The following is an 18,693-nucleotide window of genomic DNA, read 5'->3' as shown; positions in this document are numbered from 1 at the left end:
TTTATTATAAAAACTATTTTAAAAGATTCCCCAAAAAACGCAAAAAAGTCAAGTTTGGGAATATATTCATTGATAAAAATTCGGGTAGAAATCAAGTATAAGTGCTTAACGGGTATCAAGATTCAGGTATACATGCCTAAAAGTTTTAGGTCGGGTTCAAGTATTCCCAATCAACACTAAACATGGCAAATGGTCAGGTTGGGTTGAGTTCTATGGAGCACAAAAAGTATATATTATAAGTTTACACACTTCAGATGTAAAGTTCACTAATGATATGAACTTTTGGACATTTTCTTTTACTTTTCTTTGTTTTGTGCTAGTTAGACTTAGTGTTAGTAACTTGGTCATAGTATTTAATTTTACTACTTTGTATTTAACTTAGTGTTAGACTTTTAGTAGTGTAGACGTATAGTTGTAAATGCTTTTGCTTTTTGTATTTTTTTCTTTTAATTAACTTATTTTTAAATAAATGGAGGAGTGGCCCCTGCCATTGGCAGTTATTAAATGGCTAGGTAGTGTCTGTACAGTGCTTTGTTTCTTTATGTCTATGCACTTAGCACTTTGTCATGTAGGGGGAAAAAGGTTTAAAATACGGGTTGAGTTGGGTTAGGTTGACCTGCAAAAAAAAAAAAAAAACAAGCAAGCCACGGGTTGGCCCTTTTTTATACGGGGCAAAAAACTTGAGTTCGGGTCAGGTCAGCAAATTTCTGCCTGTTTTGCCATGTCTAATCAAAACTTTGTCCATGGCCATCCCTGACTGTACAAAGCTCTTGAATCCTTTTGGGTTTAGATTTTAACTATTTGGAAAGTGGGTTCAAACAATGGGAATTTCAATAGTGTCATTTGCTATCACAAGGAACTATGGAAGAGAAGGCAAAAATGGTCTTGCAGTACTGGGAAAGATGGGGCTGCAGAGCAAGAAATAATGGTCGCTGTTACAACTTACAAGTGAGAAGATTCAGCAGGAAAGAAACCTGGAGAGAAATGGGCCAAGAACAAGGGAAAGGACCAAATATAAGTAGTGGATCAAGCTTTCTTGAAAGAACTTTTAAGTTTGGCCCAACAAAACTTTTGGAAGCTTTCATTAGTTTTGTATCAGAAAATAACTTTTTTTTTTTTTAAAGAAGAGAGTCAGATGATAACTTGATTAATGTTATTTTAGATGTTAATGAATAATATCAATCATGTGCGATGTGTCCCAATCCAACAAAAAACATTTGGGTTTTTAATGGACTTATGAGCATTGTGCAATGTTTTTCTGGATTTTCATACTAGAGTATATTTAGTCCTCATATGATCTCTGAGAGGTTCAATAAGAGAACCTAAATCCTTCTCTCTCTCCCTATATATTTTCTCAGCAACCAAACATGACTAATGCTAATTTTTGTGTGCAGGGCATAACATAGACTAGAAGTCAATTTTTGCTTGGTCCAACTCCAAATATTGGATATTGGGCTTTTGCTTAATTGCCAAGGGGTTTGGTCATGTCCCTCATATTTTGTCTTTCAATCAGTCATGCCAATATCCCTAACCCCAATAAAACTCATACACATACATACCTCAACAAACTCACCAACAAAAAGAACACCTTCCAAGAGCCCTAACACTGTGTTTGGTTGGGGTGAAAATAGGGAGAATGGAAAATAGAGGGAGGAAAAGAGGGTGGAAGACAGGGTTTTCCACTGTTTGTCAAAAGAAGGAAAATGTAGAGGAAGGAAAACCTGGGAGAAAGTTTTCTCTCCCAGGCCCACAATTTTCATCCTCCCAAATCGAGAGGAAAAGACTGGAGAGAAAAGTGTTCTCATGACACTTTTATACAAATACCCCGTTCTGGAATCAAGTAAAAAAAAGGGAGAGAGCGCTGGATGAGAAAAAAAAAAGAAAAAAAGAAAAAAATAGAAAGAGAAATTAGAGCTGCGCCTGCTAGTGCTAGAATGTTCTTGAATGAGGAAGAAAAAGAAAATAAAAGAAGGGGGATAGAGATAAGGACAACTTGTGTGGAGGAGAAAAAGAAGGAAAAAAAAAGTATGGATGAAATGAAGGTTGAGAAGGGAGAAATAATATAATGAATTAAAAATTCTAATTGAGAAATATTACCATAATATTTTCATAATAAATTTTAAGTAATAGATTGTTATTAGTTAATATTGGTGAGTAAAAAAATAATTTTAGTGGTGGGTTCAAATTAGAACTAATAACATCTTTCCACATAAATTTTGTTGTGAAAGTATTGTGAAAAATGTTGTAGACGTAACACTTTTCATTGAAAAATATAATTGTTGGTAAATTTTATATTATTTAATGAGTACAAATAAATCTATTTCTTACCTATTATGTAACAAGGATATAATAGTCAATTTATATAAACTACATTTTCTATCCTCCCACTTTTCTTTTCAACCAAACAAAAGAGTTTTCCACCATCCTACTTTTCCATCCCTCCAACCAAACACAAACGAGGGAAAACTAAATATTTTTTATCCTCCCACTTTTCCATCCTTCCACTAATTTTCCATCCTCCCATTTTTCCACTCCTCCAACCAAACAGACCCTAAAGTGTAGTATCTAGCTAAGATACCAAGGTCACACAAACTATAGTATCTAGCTAAGTAATCACCGGGTAGTCACATGTCACAGCCCAAGGGTAAAAACATAAAGAACTCACAGTTTACATGAAATCAAAACACAGTTCAATTTCTAGTAGTTTCACAAAAATCTTTGAAATATCCAAAATATTCACAAAGTTCTCAAAGCCTTCAAACTCATTTCTTGTCAAGAAGATTTTGTATCAATTTTCCCAAATATCAAAGCATCTTTAATTTTGCAAATAATGCAATAAGAAATAAAATTCATTCTCAAGAATTTAATCAAAGATGCTAATCTTTTCCATGCTAACAAATCATGCATTTCCCCATATGCATTGCCAAATATGATGCCATTTTCACAAATAATCACATATATTAAAGTTACAACATAAAGCTTTCTAGGGAAACATAGTTTCCATAAACAATTTCCCAAAGTGTGTTTAACCCAAAAAAAAAAAAAAAAAAAAAAAAAAAAAAAAAAAATGTTTTATGTAACATGGTTATTTTCCAAAAATCCCATTAAAAAGCTACTTACCTCGGAAGGCCAACCAATTTTACCTCAACTGGGCATCACAAAATCAACTGACCCAGTCACTAGGTCCATCACCATGAATATCGGAACCTAGAAACATAATGATCAAACCTATCAATAACAAGGCCTTTCACAAAGTACCATCACACTTATCTCCATAAATCATAATGATACCCTAAAATCAAACCAAAGGCCCTAAAGTCTAGCTTGCCAATCCTAAGACAAGTACCCTTCCCAAGCAAGAACCAAACAAGCATTCAAGAAACTCATAGTGTTGACACAACCAAAATATTTTAAATTCATTACCGCAATAATGTGCATCATAAGATAATATAGCATACTCATGAATCTCTTTGGATGCTAAATAATATATTTAAGCTAAGATAAGATCAACCAAGGCTTGGGATTAATTCCACAATTTCTCAGCATTTTAGTCTTATTTTCAGATTCAGTACATAGTAGGGTAGCCATTTTGTAAAAAAATTTTGGTCTATGAAAAGTTATCCGATTAACTTGAAATTAAATAGGGATAAACCTTTATGTGTCTAGTATGTACCACCATCAAAAATTTAGCTCAAAATGATTTTTCTATAATTTATTAAAACTCATGTATTGCAGCTAACTCAAATCTGTCAGGGACATATTTACAATTCCCAAAAAAAATTACTATAATCTTAATACTATGCCAAAAACTTTCAGACTTGATTAACCTCAAAGTTACATGTTTTAGCACATGATGACAACTATGAATGCAACCAACAATCTCATATAATAGTCATCACAACACGAGTCAAGAAATTCAATCCCATAACTCATATAGGCAATTTATCAAACACAAGGCACGCGACAAGCAAATGCCCACATTCACATATGTCAAAGTCACTCAAATGCAAAGGAAACACACTTTAAAATCAATTCACATCAACATATGCAACAAGAAGACCCATATAGTTGATCTAGCAAACCAACCCTCAAGTACCCATTAGAAAACTAATCAACCAAAACCTTTTATCAAAGAAAAAAACTCTCAAATGATATGAAATTTTCAGATTTTAACCAAACCATTGCTACCCAAATCATCTTAACCCTCAAATCTTCCATTATTCACCAAAACCCATCAAGTATTCACCATAATAATCATTAAATAGCAAAACCCAAAGGATCTTATAGAAGAAATTGAGATAAAAGCTTAGAATTTTACCTTGGGTTTAATCCACTTCAAAATCTCATGGAGTTTTAGCTACTAGGAAGACCAATGGAGACATAATCCTCCCTAACAAGGAGGTCTCGACTAGAGAGAGAGAAGGAAATGAGGAAAGAGATATGGTAGCTTGGAGGTTCGGTCATCATTGGTTAAGAACTCGTCTGCCTATGGCACAAAAAAAATGTAACAATCACATTGATTAACCACTTAAATCATTAAGAAGCATAATGGCTAACCAATTAATGATATTTATGTGTGCACGAGGGGTATAAACTACTGTCTGCCTGGAAGGCAGGCATGTGGACTAAGTATAATGGCTATTGCCTTTTCTTGTCCTTCGTTATATCATATAATTTAATTAAATTTAGGAAGATTCCATTGTGATTTTTGAATTTAAAAGCAATTGAATGTGAGTTGGGGAACTGGTTACAGGAGACATTGCTGAGATAGCGAGTTGGAGAGCTGGTTCAATGTACGTCAACACCACCCATGTCTTGCATATTTTATAGATTATTTTGCAACATATGGTATATATGATTATCTTATGGGAAAATGTTCCTGTGATTTTAGATTTTATTTAATGAATTGGAGAACTGGTGAGAGGGAGACATTGCAAAAACATTGCTGAGTGTGTGTTTATATCCAGATCCAGATCCCAATCTCAATCATGTTATGACTGATCGATAATCCAGGAGGATGAGATTCCTCATGTCCCCCTAACCTCAAAAAATATATAGAAGGAATGCCACTAGAACACACCCTCTCATTTCCGAATTCAATGATCAAAATAGCAGATTGAGAGATCTTGAAGCAACCTCTTCATCATTAACGTCAATATGCCAGAAGCTAAATGGTCTTCAAGATTTGCATGATTGTGTTGATAAATTGCTTCTATTGCCGTTCACACAAACCTTTGCCCAAGAGCAATGTGAGAAATTGGTTAATGAGATGTTGGATGGATCTCTCAGGCTCTTGGATATTTGTGATATGGCAAGAGATGCCTTGTTGCAAACAAAGGAATGCACACGTGAACTCCAATCAACTCTGCGCAGAAGACCAGGCAATAAAATGGAGATCTCAGGGGAGGTTGAGAAATACTTGGCCTCAAGGAAGGGAGTAAAAAAGGAAATGAAGAAGGTCTTAGAGGGCATGAAAAATAAATTTAATTACAAGAATACTGAAGATATTCTCATTATTAGCCTGTTAAAAGACCTTGAAGCTGCAACTCTAACTGGCTTTGACTCCCTGTTGACTTATATTGCTAAATCGAAGTTGCAATCAAAGTCAAGCAGCTGGGCTTTGGTTTCCAAGCTAGTTCACCACAAAAGAGTGGCATGTGAGTGTGAAGAAACAGATGCAAATGAGTTTGAGATGGTAGATGAAGCATTGCAATCTCTCATCAGTCACAAGCCAAGCAAATCTGATTACTCTTTGGTTATTGATAATGTACAGACCTGGCTCGGGAAGTTGGAATTGAACATTCAAGATCTTGAAGAAGTTTTTGAATGCCTTTCTCGGAGTATTGTCAAGACTAGAGTTTCCCTTCTGAACATCCTCAACCACTAGCCCAAATATTGTCAAGGGCATTCATTTTTGTCTGTAAACAATTACAAAATCATACAGCTTATATACATGTACATGAATTAGACAAATATAATTTCACTTCTGATTCTAACTATTCATTGGCTTAAAAAAATTTCTCGCTTATTTCTTGCTGCTTATCTCTCTTCATTGATCATCAATTTTTTGTACAAGATTTCTTGCTCTGCTTGCACGATTACACATAAATAATAGCATGGTCACCTGAAAGTTACATGAAAGTATATAAAAGCGGCGGTTGAGCAAAAGAATATTAAATTCTTCCTTATTTTAGACCAAATCAAGAAAAAAGAAAAGTCTGAAAGAAATTGATACGTATATTTACAATTCAGAACCTACAAGAAGCAAAGAGTATAAGGTACAGTCTGTTTTAAGTACAAAAGAAGACTGTTATAACTAAACATCAAAATTCACAAGGTACAAAAACCAGCAAGTTCACAAAGAACATAAATATATCATTAAATTATTAACTCCTAACTCCCCTGAAACCAAAAAGCCGAACCTAGTCCCCCTTTTATTATGACATGAGAAAGGGATGTCTCAATGAGCTCTAGCCTGACCCTCCTTAATCTCTTTAATATCTTTTTTAATACGATTTAGGCGAGGTAGAATCTGCTGCAGGAGATCCATCATATCAGATAATGTAGGTTGAGCATCACCGGATTTATGCTGTCTGGACTCAGCAGCATAGCTTCTGCAATCTCATCAATATCTCGATCTAAGTCATCACCGGAATCACAGACAATGTGGTTTGAACGTTTTACATGAGATGAACTGAGCTAAGTGTACTACTCCCAGTAGCAGATAAGGGCCTTGCCAGAGCAGCCTGAGCACTAGATATAGACGGTTTGGACTTAGCAGCAACAACATCAGCAACCACATCAATCTCTTGATTTAAGTCTTCATCGGAATCAGAAACAGATTGCCGTGCACGTTTAGATAAGGGCTTTGCTTGAGCAGCCTGAGCACCAGATGTAGATGGTCAGGACTCAGCAGCAATAGCATTAGCAACCTCATCAATTTCTTGATCCAAGTCATCATCGGATTCAAAATCACTTATACTCTGTTATGGATGTTTGAGTAAAAGTCATGTATAAGGTTCGTGGGAGGTGCAGGAAAACCAGAGGTCAATGAAATCCATTCACGAGACTCGAAAACATGAGGAATACAAGTGAATTGGAGTTCAGACAAGGTGACATCCCGTTCCAGATAAAGGCAACGTTTGGAAAAGATACCATGATATGAGGTTTGGGCATCGAGATTATGGAAACGATATTCATCAAAGTCGTTGGATGCAGATTCTTTACGCCTACGGCGAGGGGCCATAATGCACCTGTGATCAGTCAATGTCATATAACATGAGCTTAGATGTGATGATTAGACTCTAAGCTCAAAGCACATTAGCTTAACATTTTTGCAAATACTTGTATATTACCTGATTTTGTAGATTACCTGATCTAGGATTCTGGCAAGTGAGGTCATGTATTCGTGGTTTATTCTTCCAAGATTAGTCCAAAAGGGCACTGCCTTGGTGAGTTTCATGTCATCAAAACATATATATTACCAAAAGTGGGAATAAATGAATGCAACATTAATGCTTGAAAAGAGGTAATGTGCAAAATAGCAGTGCAAAAGAATTGTATATAGTTAGTTAGGCAACGTTTGAAACAATAAAGGAAAGTAGCATCTCGAGTTTTAGAAACTCGAGATCCATATTAGAACTTGACAGGAAAAAATGCCACATAGATCTCGAGTCTTTAAAACTCGAGTTTTTGCAAAAAAATTCATCTATAGTGGCGTTTTTAAGCCTTACAGTGACGTTTTAAATCCCTATAGCGGCGTTTTCCTGCAAAATTTTTATAAGTACAGGTTTAGGGAGTCCTATAGTGGCGTTTTTAATCCCTATAGTGACGTTTTATAGACCTATAGCGGCATTTTTAGTCAATTATTGGAAATCGAGTTTTAAAAACTCGATTTTCAGCGGTCAAGACTTAAAAACTCAAGTTTTATCTTGGAACTCGAGTTTTAGACACTCGAGATGCTAGTTTTCAACATTGTTTTGAAACGTGACAATTAACTAAATTTTTTAATATTTATTGTTATTTAGAAAAAAAATTCTGCTTGAAAAACATCCCACATTCAAGAATAAAATACTTTCTAAGTACAAATTGCAAGACCCATTATAAGCTTCCTATCAAAAAATATATAAAAATTGCAAAACCCATAACAGAAAGCCTACGGTTTGAGTTTAGAATGAAAGAAATTGGAAGTACTGAAACATTCTAAACCCCCTATAGTCTTAGAAAAGAAAACAAAGTAGAGAATGTAGGATTACCTGATGATAACGAGTGAAAAGTCGAAGCAGAAGAGAGGGTATTGGAGATTTTCGCAAGGTCCTCTATACGAACGAAAGCGTAATGAAAAAGAAGAAGAGCCATTATAAGCTAGGCAAATTCCTTTATCTTCGCTCGTGCGAGTTTAGATTAGATAGACTACTTTCTATTTTTAGAAAGCCTTGATAAACTACTTATGACTTGCATGTCTTTTTTGATTACCTTATGACTTGCATGTTTTATAGATTATTTTTGCACCATATTTTATAAGGTATAATATGATTAATATTACGTGGAAATCATGCTGTGACTTATAATTTAAAAGCAATCGTAATCATGTGATCTTGAAAAACCACTTTATCATGGACATCATCAATATGCCAAAAACTAACTGTCTTTCAAGATTTGCATGATTGTGTTGATAAATTGCTCCCATTATTCTATTGCCCTTCACACAAGCCTTAGGTCAAGAGCAGCACAAGAAATGGTTATAAGATGTTATAAGATATTTATAAAGTTTAGCACAATAAGTTATAATTAAGCCTGAATTCTAAAACGGTCATGTGTTGACACTATTGTTTTTTTGGTATTTATAAGTTAAAAGTTTGAGACGTTGAGATTTTGGTGCTACTATACTTTTGTCACGTTCCACTTAAACTTTTGTTTGAGGTTTTATTTATTTATTTATTACCTTTTTTTTTGCTGAATAAATACTTTATTACTTAACCTAAAACAGGAGAAATACAAAAAGATTTGGGCCTGGAACTATCTTTATCTAAAGCTTTCACCAAAAATAAAGGTAGAATGGAGATGAGAACTAGCCCAAACCAAGATACAAAAGCAACCCATTGGGCAAGAAGACGAGAAAGGATATTGCCCTCTATATTTACAAAAGAGAAAGAAACATTTACTAAAGATTTAGCTAAATACAAAATATAATCAGATATGAGTTTGATACTCTAGTGAGGGATAGAATTTACATTCTTCAAAGGATCAATAAGATTTAGAGCATTAGCTTCCAATTTATTTATTTACTGGTCGATAATCCGTGCTATGCACGGGAACCTACCTATTTGTGAGGTAGAATAAAATAATTTTATAAAATCTTAAATTGATTAAGAAATTATACCATTTGCTCTTGTATGACTTCAATTTTTGTTACAATTTGATGAAGAAGCCATTGCACGAAGAAACTATACCATTGCATAATTTGCTCTTGTATGACTTCAATTTGTGTTACAATTTGATGAAGAAGCCATTGCTTGAACGTGCAATGGCTTACAAAAATCAAACAATTTCAGATACTACCTAAAAATTTTAGATATTAAAACTTCTGAAAGACCAAAAATATTAAAGAATTAGATGATTCACTGCTGAGAAATTATTGAAACAAAACAAAATATATATGACTAAATAATAGAGAAATATAAAAGAAAGATGGGTTACATTCAAAAGAATAATTTCAATTATTGCAAGTTTTTTTACCTTGTAAAAAATTGCTAAAAAGAGTTTGGTGATTTATGTATGAAAATTACTTTTTAAAAAATACATGAAAAACCATAAAAGTTTTTTTTTTTTTTTTTTTTTAAAACAAAGTGGAGGAGAAGAAAATAACATAAGAAAAGCTCATACCTCTGCTCAGCTTTAAAAAAAAAAAAAAAAAAAAAATTAGAGTTTACATTGCTTTTAATAATTTTATAGTGTTCATGATTAACCTCGCAAAGTTTGAATTTAAGTTGGACCTGTTAGAGAGATAGAGTTTCACTACTTGTTAAGTTTGGACTAAACAAAAATAATTTTGTTTAAAAAAAATGATAATGATGCCTACCAAGCATCTTAATTACTATGTTGTTGTATAAGAAGTTGCAGTAGAATTCTTCTATTATCCAAAGAAGTGGAACTTTATCAATAGTTGATGATTTTTTATATTTATCCAAATAAAGCCACGTTTAGGATAATCTTAATATAGGATTTATTCAAGCTTTTTTTTTTTTTTTTCAACGTTTGAGTTTGAGTTTAAGTTCGACTTGTTAGAGAGATAGGGTTTCACTTCTTGTTAAGTTTGGACTAAACAAAAATAATTTTGTTTTAAAAAAATGATAATTTTATTTAAGTATTGTGCTGACGTGAAAATTTGTGGGAGCTTCAGAGGCTTCGTTTATATATATATATATATATATATATAGATTACTACTTGACAAAAAGTTAGAAGAATATTAAATAGAGCATAGAACATAATATTGAGTGGCTAAGATGGAGTAGCTATTTAGTGTTTTTGTTATTGTTTATTTATAAATAAAAAAATAGTATTTTTTTTTTTGTGAGTTTGTTTCTTTTTAAAATAAATTATATACTTGATAATGCTAATAGGTTTTTTTTTTTTTTTTTTTTTTACCTTTTAATAATTAAAAAGAATATTGAACGTATACTATGAGATAATAAATATGATATTTATTTGAATATAGATTATGGGGAAAGCTAATATTTGACCTTTTCAGTTAAGAATATTGTCAAAACTAAATTATAAAGTAGGAAAAATAAATAAAAAATTATTTTTAATGGATTTTTTTTTTAATTTTGTACATTGAGAGGGAATTTCTGTGAAATTTAATGCAAAATCAATTATAAATGATTTTAAATATTTTTTTAATAAAAAAGTTGGGTTCCATTTTAATAAATGATTGAGTGAAAAAACAGTTTTTTTTTTTTTTTTTTTTGGGTACAAAAAAAAAACAGTTATTTTTTTTATTTATTCATATTGATATTGAGTTTTCCCTAAAAATAATACTGATATTGAGATAAACACCTTGGCTCATTGGTTCATTTATACACTATAGTCCTTGCCACTATTTGGAAATACACATGTAACTGAATTTCATATTGAGATAAAACACAAAGATATCATAAGTCAAAGTAAAATATTTAGTACACTAAACTCCTTAAAAGCATGTGAATGTCAACGCTTCCATATATAGCAAGAAAAAGTGAAAGGCACTATAATAAGAGGGTTTTGTCAAAAGAAAAACCAACAATATCAACGTGCTTCGTATGACATTTTGGTTATATATATATATATATATATATATATATATATTAATTTGGGATCCAAATTTTAAAGTTTGAAACTTTGAAATTTGGACGTTGGTGTGTTGTCTAGGTCAGCCTAAAAGATTTTTTTTTTTTTAAAACAAATTTTACTATCAATAAGATGAATTTACAATTGAGCATCATTATTGATTAGAATTTTATTTTATGCCAAAAAAAAGTTCTCAATTACAAGAAATAAATTATTGTGTTATACTAGTAAATATTTTTTTAAACTGGTGATTTTTTTTATTCGTAAATAAATTTTATTTGCACGAGTTTACAAACTTGAAAAAATATTATTGAACATGAAATTTCACTGTTATGAGCATCATGTGATTTAACATCTCAAATATAAAAAATTATTAAATATTTTTGACTGTGCCAATGGTTAGTAAAGACAAGAAAATTTATAACCTACCAATTTTTTTTATATAGTGCTTGTGCTTATACTTACTTTTCTAATTTTTATTCCAACTATGAAACAAATATTTTCAATCATGAATATTATCAAAATTTTATTTTACAACAAAATAGAATATGTTATTTTAACAGATTATTTGATTTTGCACATTAAAATGAAAATTTTCTCAAAATTTAGTACAAAATTAATCATAAATGATGTTTAGAATTTAAAATAAAATCTTTGAGTTCCATTTTGATGTATGTATCTCATAAATGATTGAGTTGAAATGTATTTAGAAATAGTTACTTAGAAGTTAGCACTTAGGTCTGCTTGAGTACCAAGCAAACTAAAGCCCCTATGAGTTAGAAATTAGGGTTGACTGGAGTCTGAACTATAACATTGAGATATTTTGAATAAAGTTTTATTCATCAAAATAATCCCCCTCAATTGGAGTACAACACTTTTGCTGATATAGACTACTAAACCCTAGTTCTAACTAACTTAAAAATCTTAATTTTAATTGATTTCAGGAATCCTAATTATCAAATTATTAAAATGAACTTTGATTCTAATAAAATAAAATCCTAATAACCTAATTAACTGCTAGGTCCTAAAATAAAATACAATGACTTCATAATCATATAAGATTAAAATAAAATAAATTTTTCTTTGTGCTTCCGGCATTAGTTAATCAACTTCCCTATGACAGTAGGAATCATTACAACTTTGAAAATAATTTTAAATGCGTGTTGCTATCTTTTGGTCCAAGACTTTGGGTTGATATGGTAAAATTTACCATATTGAATTAATAAGACACTAGTGATAAATTGAGTAGAGACATGATGAGTTGATTTAGAATAAGAAGAGAAAATATATATTTCTGTCATTCATGTACATGTATAGAAGTATGATTTTCTAATAGTTTACAGACAAAAATGGCTTCCTATAACTATTATTGGCTTAGTGGTTGAGGATGTTGAGAAGGGAAACTCTGGTTTTGACTAGACGCCTAGACAGGCATTCAAGCTCTTCTTCAAATTCTTGAATGTTTGATTCCAACTTTCCAAGCCAGGTCTGCACATTTTCTATATGCACAAAATATTCAGATTTGCTTTTCTTGTGGCTGATGAGAGATTGTAGTGCTGCATCTACCATCTCAAACTCATTTGCATCTGATTCTGCACTCTCGCATACCACTCTTTTGTGGTGCACCAACTTGGAAACCAAAGACCAGCTGCTTGACTTTGATTGCAAGTTTGGTTTAGCAATAAAAGTTAACAGGGATTCAAATCCAGTGAGAGTTACAGATTCTAGCTCTTTTAACATGCTAATAATGAGAAAATCTTCAGTGTTTTTGTAATTAATTTTAACTTGCATTCCCTTTAAGGCCTTTTGCAACGCCTTTTTTGGACCTTCCTTGAGGCCAAGTATTTCTCAACCTTCATTGCGATCTCCATGTTACTATCTTTTCTTCTGCGCAGAGTTGATTGAAGTTCACGTGTGCATTCCTTTGTTTTCGACAAGGCATATATTGCAGTACCACACACATCCAAGAGCATAAGAGATCCATCCAACATCTCATTAAACCATTTCTTGTGCTGTTTCTTGTGCCAAGGCTTGTGTGAAAGGCAATAGGAGCAACTTATCAACACAATCATGCAAATCTTGAATGCCATTTAGTTTCTGGCATATTGATGTTGATGATGGAGAGGTTTCTTCAAAATCTCTCAATTTGCTCAATTGATCATTGAATTCTGAAATGAGTGGGTGTGTTCTCGTGGGCAAACTGTTAGAGCGAGTGTGTTGATGGGATTTGGGGTTGACAGGAGAGGCTACCATTGTTTTCCTTAAACAAGAGGTTTTGCAGTTGTATGTAAAATTTGGTTTAGTAATTTGCCTTGGCATCTCTTCCATATGTATTTTGAGGTGAGGGAGACATGAGGAATCTCATCCTCTTGAAAAATTAGTAGTCATAACATGATTGAGATTGGAATCTGGATCTAAACAATTCAGCAATGTTTTTGCAATGTCTCCCTCTCACCAGCTCTCCAACTCATTATCCCTTAATTTAAAATCCTAAAATCACAGGACTGTTCTCAAATTAGATAATCATATATGAAATGTGTTGAAAATAATCTATAAAAATGGCAAGACATGAGTGATGATAGCATCTTTTCTGACACATGAAAAATTAATAAAAATTTTATCCAGCTTTCTTCCAGAGAGACAAGAAGCCTGCACCACTTTTGCACAAGTATATATATAATTAATTATGAAATTTAAAATAATTCAAATTACAGTGATTAAAATTAGTTGGTCATGATCAACATCAGGTTGAATTTCTGAGTATCAGAATTGCTTATCTTTTTTTTTGCCTGACTTCTGATCTTGTCTTAAATCACACAAACGTGTATTCCTGTAAATGGTAGCATGTTTCTTAATGATTTAATCAATGTGGTTGTTACATGATTGTTGTGACATAGGCAGGCAAGATCTGCACATTTGACATCTCCATTTCTGTTCATAACGTAGAAAACATTATTAGGCTGATTCTTCAAAAACATGGGCTGTCCCTTGAAGAGAGACGGTCAGGATTTTTAATATCTTAAGTATTCATCATTCAAGTTAACCATGTGAGTGTCAAATATTTTAGATGTGTATTAATCAGTTCTTTGAGACAATCGCAATTTTGACTGCTCTGGTGTCTTTCTTTTTCTTTTCTGTTTCTATGTTCAACTCTGTAAGTGCAGGAGCTTGGTCGTTAACCAGATTCAAGCCTTGCATCCTCTCAATGCTCAGCTTTATGTGTCAACTGTCAAGAAGAATTTGGAACCCATTGGCTAATTTACTAAGAAAGTCAAAGTTGCCAAATTTAAATTCAAATGGCTCAACCCATCTCCATCTATTTATTCATTTCACAAAGTCTAATGGATTGAAATAGTGAGATGATCATTTACTATATCTTTATTACAAAATTTTGTATAGTGGACTCTAGCTTTAAAATATTACGTGATATTTTGTGAGGTCCAGTATTTTAGAATTAATTTTAAATGAACATTCTTGCACTAGGAGTGAATACACTTAGAATAGAATTCAATTGTAATACTAGGAAATATATGTTAGTGAATTGACTTGGAATTAGAAAACGAAATATATTTGTATTTCCATCAAGTGCATGTACAAAAAGAGAAGCTCTATTATGTTGTACTACTTTACAAAAAAAAAAATGGATGCCCAGGATGGTTTCCCGGTTAGTGGTTGAGGATGTTGAGAAAGGAAACTCTGGTCTTGACTAGACGCCTAGACAGACTTTCAAGCACCTCTTCAAAATCTTGAATGCTTGACTCCAACTGCTCCATCCAATTCTGCACATTCTGAACATGGATGGAGTAATCAGATTTGCTTGTCTTGTGACTAGTGAGAGATTGTAACACCACATCTACCTTCTCAAATTCATTCACTTCTGTTTCTTCACCTTCACATGCTATTCTTTTGGGGTGCACCAGCTTGGAAACTACAAACCAGCCGCTTGATTTTGATTGCAACTTTGGTCTAGATATAAATGTCAAGAGTAATTTAAAGACTATGAGAGTTACAGCTTCTAGCTCTTTTAACATGCTAACCATGGCTAGACCTTCATTTCTCTTAGAGTTCAAGTTAGTCTGCATACCCTTTAAGGTCTTCTGCATTGCCTTCTTCACCACCTTCCTGGAGGCTAAGTATTTTTCAACCTCCCTTGCTAGGTTCATTTTACTGCCATGTCTTCTGCGCAGGGTTGATTGAAATTCACGTGTGCATTCCTTTGATTGTGACAATGCATCCCTTGTAATACTGCACACATCCAAGAGCCTGAGAGATCCATCTAACAGTTCATTATACCATTTCTCATGCTGCTCTTGGGCTAAGGCTTGTGTGCAAGGCAACAGGAGCAAGTTATCAACACAGTCATGCAAATCTTGAATGCCAAATAGTTTCTGGCTTAATGATGTAGATGATGAAGAGGTTGCTTCAGAACATCTCAATCTGCTCAAGTGGTCACTGAATTCTGAAATGAATGGGTTTGCTCTAGTGGGCAAGCTATTAGAGCGAAAATGGTGAAGGGAGTTTTGGTTCACAGAAGAGGAAGCCATGTTTAAACAGGAAAGATGTCTCGCAGTTGAGTGTACAATTTTGTGTAGCAATTTGCTTTGCTTAGTTAGCGTCTGCTCAATATATATGATGGGGTGCGGTGGAATAGGAATCTCAATATTTTCAAATATCAATGAGTTGAAACATGATTTTGATTTGGATCTAGACAGTCTCTCAACATCATTTTAGCAGTGTCTCCCTCTGGCTAGCTTCCCAACTCATTATCCAATTAATATAAGCTTTCAGCCTTACAGGAGCATCTTTGCAGAAGATAACACTACATATTGAATTGGACAATAATGTATATGACATGCATTGCATGAGGAGTTTTGACACCATACCTACTGGTACAGCAAAGGGCAAAGTTCCTCTATCCAGTTTGGCCTGCCTGCCTTCCTGGTAACCAGAAGGCTACAGCACTATACTTAATATATTACTAGTGATGGTCATGCTTATATATTGTGGAACTTCCTCATATGCTACTCTCCAATCTTGTGAGCCTATGCAGTTATAAAAAGCTTGAATGCCTCTCTTTGAGGGACACCCAATATTTTAATGCCTCTCTTTGAGGGACACCCAATATTTTTAGACATATTTGGATTGACCAAATTCACTTTACAAAATCATGATAAAAAATAAAGAATTGCATATGCAGATCTTGCCTGCCACCAATTATATCATTAATAAACATCATCCTGTTTGCATGATTACACGTAAATTACAGCATGATTACTTGAAAGTTACATGACAGTATATAGAAAAGGAAGGTCAGCATAAGAATTTTTATATTAAGAACCTGCTGGAAGCAAGGAGTACATTATCACCCACTGGTGTCAACCCACTTGTGTTCTGCCTATCTTTAAGAATTGAGGTTGACCTTTGTTGTGCAATATTTATATATATAAAATGATCTTTTAACAAGATGCTTTTGTGATTCTAAAATTAATAAGTAATTAATCATGAATTGGAGAGCTGGAGAGGGGGAGACATTGCAAAAACATTGTTGACATCACGCAGTATTTAGATCCAAATTGTTATGTTATTTCTGATTTATTTATGAGATTCCTTTTGTTTCCCATACTTCAATATATATGTATATGTATCAAATGGAGAGCAATGGATGGAAGGCTGATTGCTAGACTGAATTGTACATTCAACAGGAACAGGTAAGACCTCTCTTTCAATGTAAAATGGCTTTCTCACCTCTAAATGCAAAATCCCAATACCATACTTGTCAAACATCTTGCCTTCCAGAACACACCCTCTCATTTCAGAGTTCAATGACCACTTGTGCAGATCAAGGGCTTCTGAATCATCTTTATCAATAAGCAACAGACTGAATGGCCTTCAGGATTTACATGATTGTGTCGATAAGTTGCTTCAGCTGCAATCTACTCAACAAGCCTTGACCCAATAGCATGCAGCAAAAGACATGGGATTGAAGAGCTGTTGGATGGATCTCTTAGGCTTTTGATGTGTGTGGAATCACAAAGGATGCCTTGTTGCAAACAAAGGAATGCGCACTTGAACTCCAATCAATTATGAAAAGAAGAAGAGGAGGTGAAATGGAGCTTACAAGGGAGGTAGGGAAATACTTGTTTTCCAGGAGGTGATCAAAAAGGCGATCCACAAGTCTTGGAAATCAAGTGCACCACCAAAAGCCATAAGACTTTGACCATAATTAGCATATTGAGGAAGTAGAAGTGACCATAATTAGACAAAGTTGAGATCATAGTTCAGCAGCTGGTCATTTGTTTCCAAGCTGATGCACCCCAAAAGAGTGGCATGTGAGGATTCAGAAAAAAAAAAAAACAAATGAACTTGAGGTGGATGAAGCATTACAATCTCTCATTACTCACAAGATAAGCAAATCTGATTACATCACGCATGTCGAAAATGTGAAAAACTGGCTAGAGAAATCAGATTCTAGCATTCATGATCTCGATGAAATTCTTGAATGCTTGTTAAGGTGTCTAATCAAACCAGAGTCAGCCTTCTTAACATCTTCAACCACTAGCTCAAATCTCATGTTTGTTCAAACCTGTATAAGTGCAAGTGTAATTTATTTTCTCAGTTTTGACGTAAATTAATATCCTACACAGTCATTACAACTGTTTTTGCACTGAACTGTCTTCTAGAGCACTAATTTTACCTCTGAAATTAGGGATGTAAATGAACTAAGCTGTTTATAAACAGCTCAAGCTTTGTTCAAGAATGAACTTGTTTATGTTCGTTTGTTTAGAAAATAAGCCAATGCTGAAGTCTTAAGTTTAGAATTGATTATAAAATGAGCCAAACTCAAGCAAAATAATGTGCTTGTGAACAAGCTTGTAAACATGAGGACTCGATTTAACTATATATAATATTATATTTTTATATGTATACTTGTCTAAAAATATATATATATAGACTTCAAATTCTATTGTATAAAATTTTCATAAGGTTCATATGATATTAAATTAATATTAGGCTTATTAATGATATAAATAGTCTATTTATAATCAAAATTCATAAAATTATGAAAATGTAAAATATTTTAGTCATGGTTTCACACTATATAGGTAAAGAATAAGTTATTCAAGTAGCTCGTGAACAAGCTTGAGCTTGCTTGACAAGAAAATAAGTCGAGCTTGCTTGACAATAAAATAAGTCAAGCTTGAATATAAAATCTTGTTTGATAATAAACTCGAGCTCAGCCTGTGTTTGAAAAAAAATAAATGAACAAGCTTGAACATTTAATCCTCGGCTTGGCTCAGCTCGTTTAGAGCCCTAGCTAGGCCGAAATTGCCCTATAACACCATTTTTCAAACATATTTGTTAGT

At 33.1% G+C, this 18,693-nt stretch overlaps 2 protein-coding genes and 1 long non-coding RNA gene across 3 annotated transcripts; all 3 read right to left on the bottom strand.

Annotated features, from left to right (window-relative positions):
* Positions 1–5,727: 5,727 nt before the first annotated feature.
* LOC115986396 lies at positions 5,728–8,337 on the bottom strand. Its single transcript, XR_004090711.1, has 2 exons — positions 8,256–8,337; positions 5,728–6,124 (listed from the first exon to the last, which is right to left on the bottom strand). It is a non-coding gene; the product is annotated as an uncharacterized LOC115986396 (long non-coding RNA).
* Positions 8,338–12,703: 4,366 nt separating this feature from the next.
* Positions 12,704–13,069, bottom strand: LOC115985969. The gene has a single exon (XM_031108850.1). The coding sequence runs from the start codon at positions 13,067–13,069 to the stop codon at positions 12,704–12,706; it is 366 nt and encodes a 121-aa protein (XP_030964710.1).
* Positions 13,070–14,994: 1,925 nt separating this feature from the next.
* Positions 14,995–15,873, bottom strand: LOC115985968. Its single transcript, XM_031108849.1, has one exon. It carries the CDS (start codon positions 15,871–15,873, stop codon positions 14,995–14,997), a length of 879 nt encoding a protein of 292 aa, XP_030964709.1.
* Positions 15,874–18,693: the final 2,820 nt, after the last annotated feature.

This window comes from Quercus lobata, chromosome 4 (assembly GCF_001633185.2).
Source record: "Quercus lobata isolate SW786 chromosome 4, ValleyOak3.0 Primary Assembly, whole genome shotgun sequence".
Lineage (NCBI taxonomy): Eukaryota > Viridiplantae > Streptophyta > Magnoliopsida > Fagales > Fagaceae > Quercus > Quercus lobata.
Note: the sequence above shows the minus strand (reverse complement) of the source record. Positions and strands in the feature narration are given on the sequence as shown.

Bases quoted from the DNA above. Each gene is read 5' to 3' on its own strand.
- LOC115985969 (XM_031108850.1), bottom strand. From the start codon at position 13,069: ATGTTAAAAGAGCTAGAATCTGTAACTCTCACTGGATTTGAATCCCTG.
- LOC115985968 (XM_031108849.1), bottom strand. From the start codon at position 15,873: ATGGCTTCCTCTTCTGTGAACCAAAACTCCCTTCACCATTTTCGCTCT.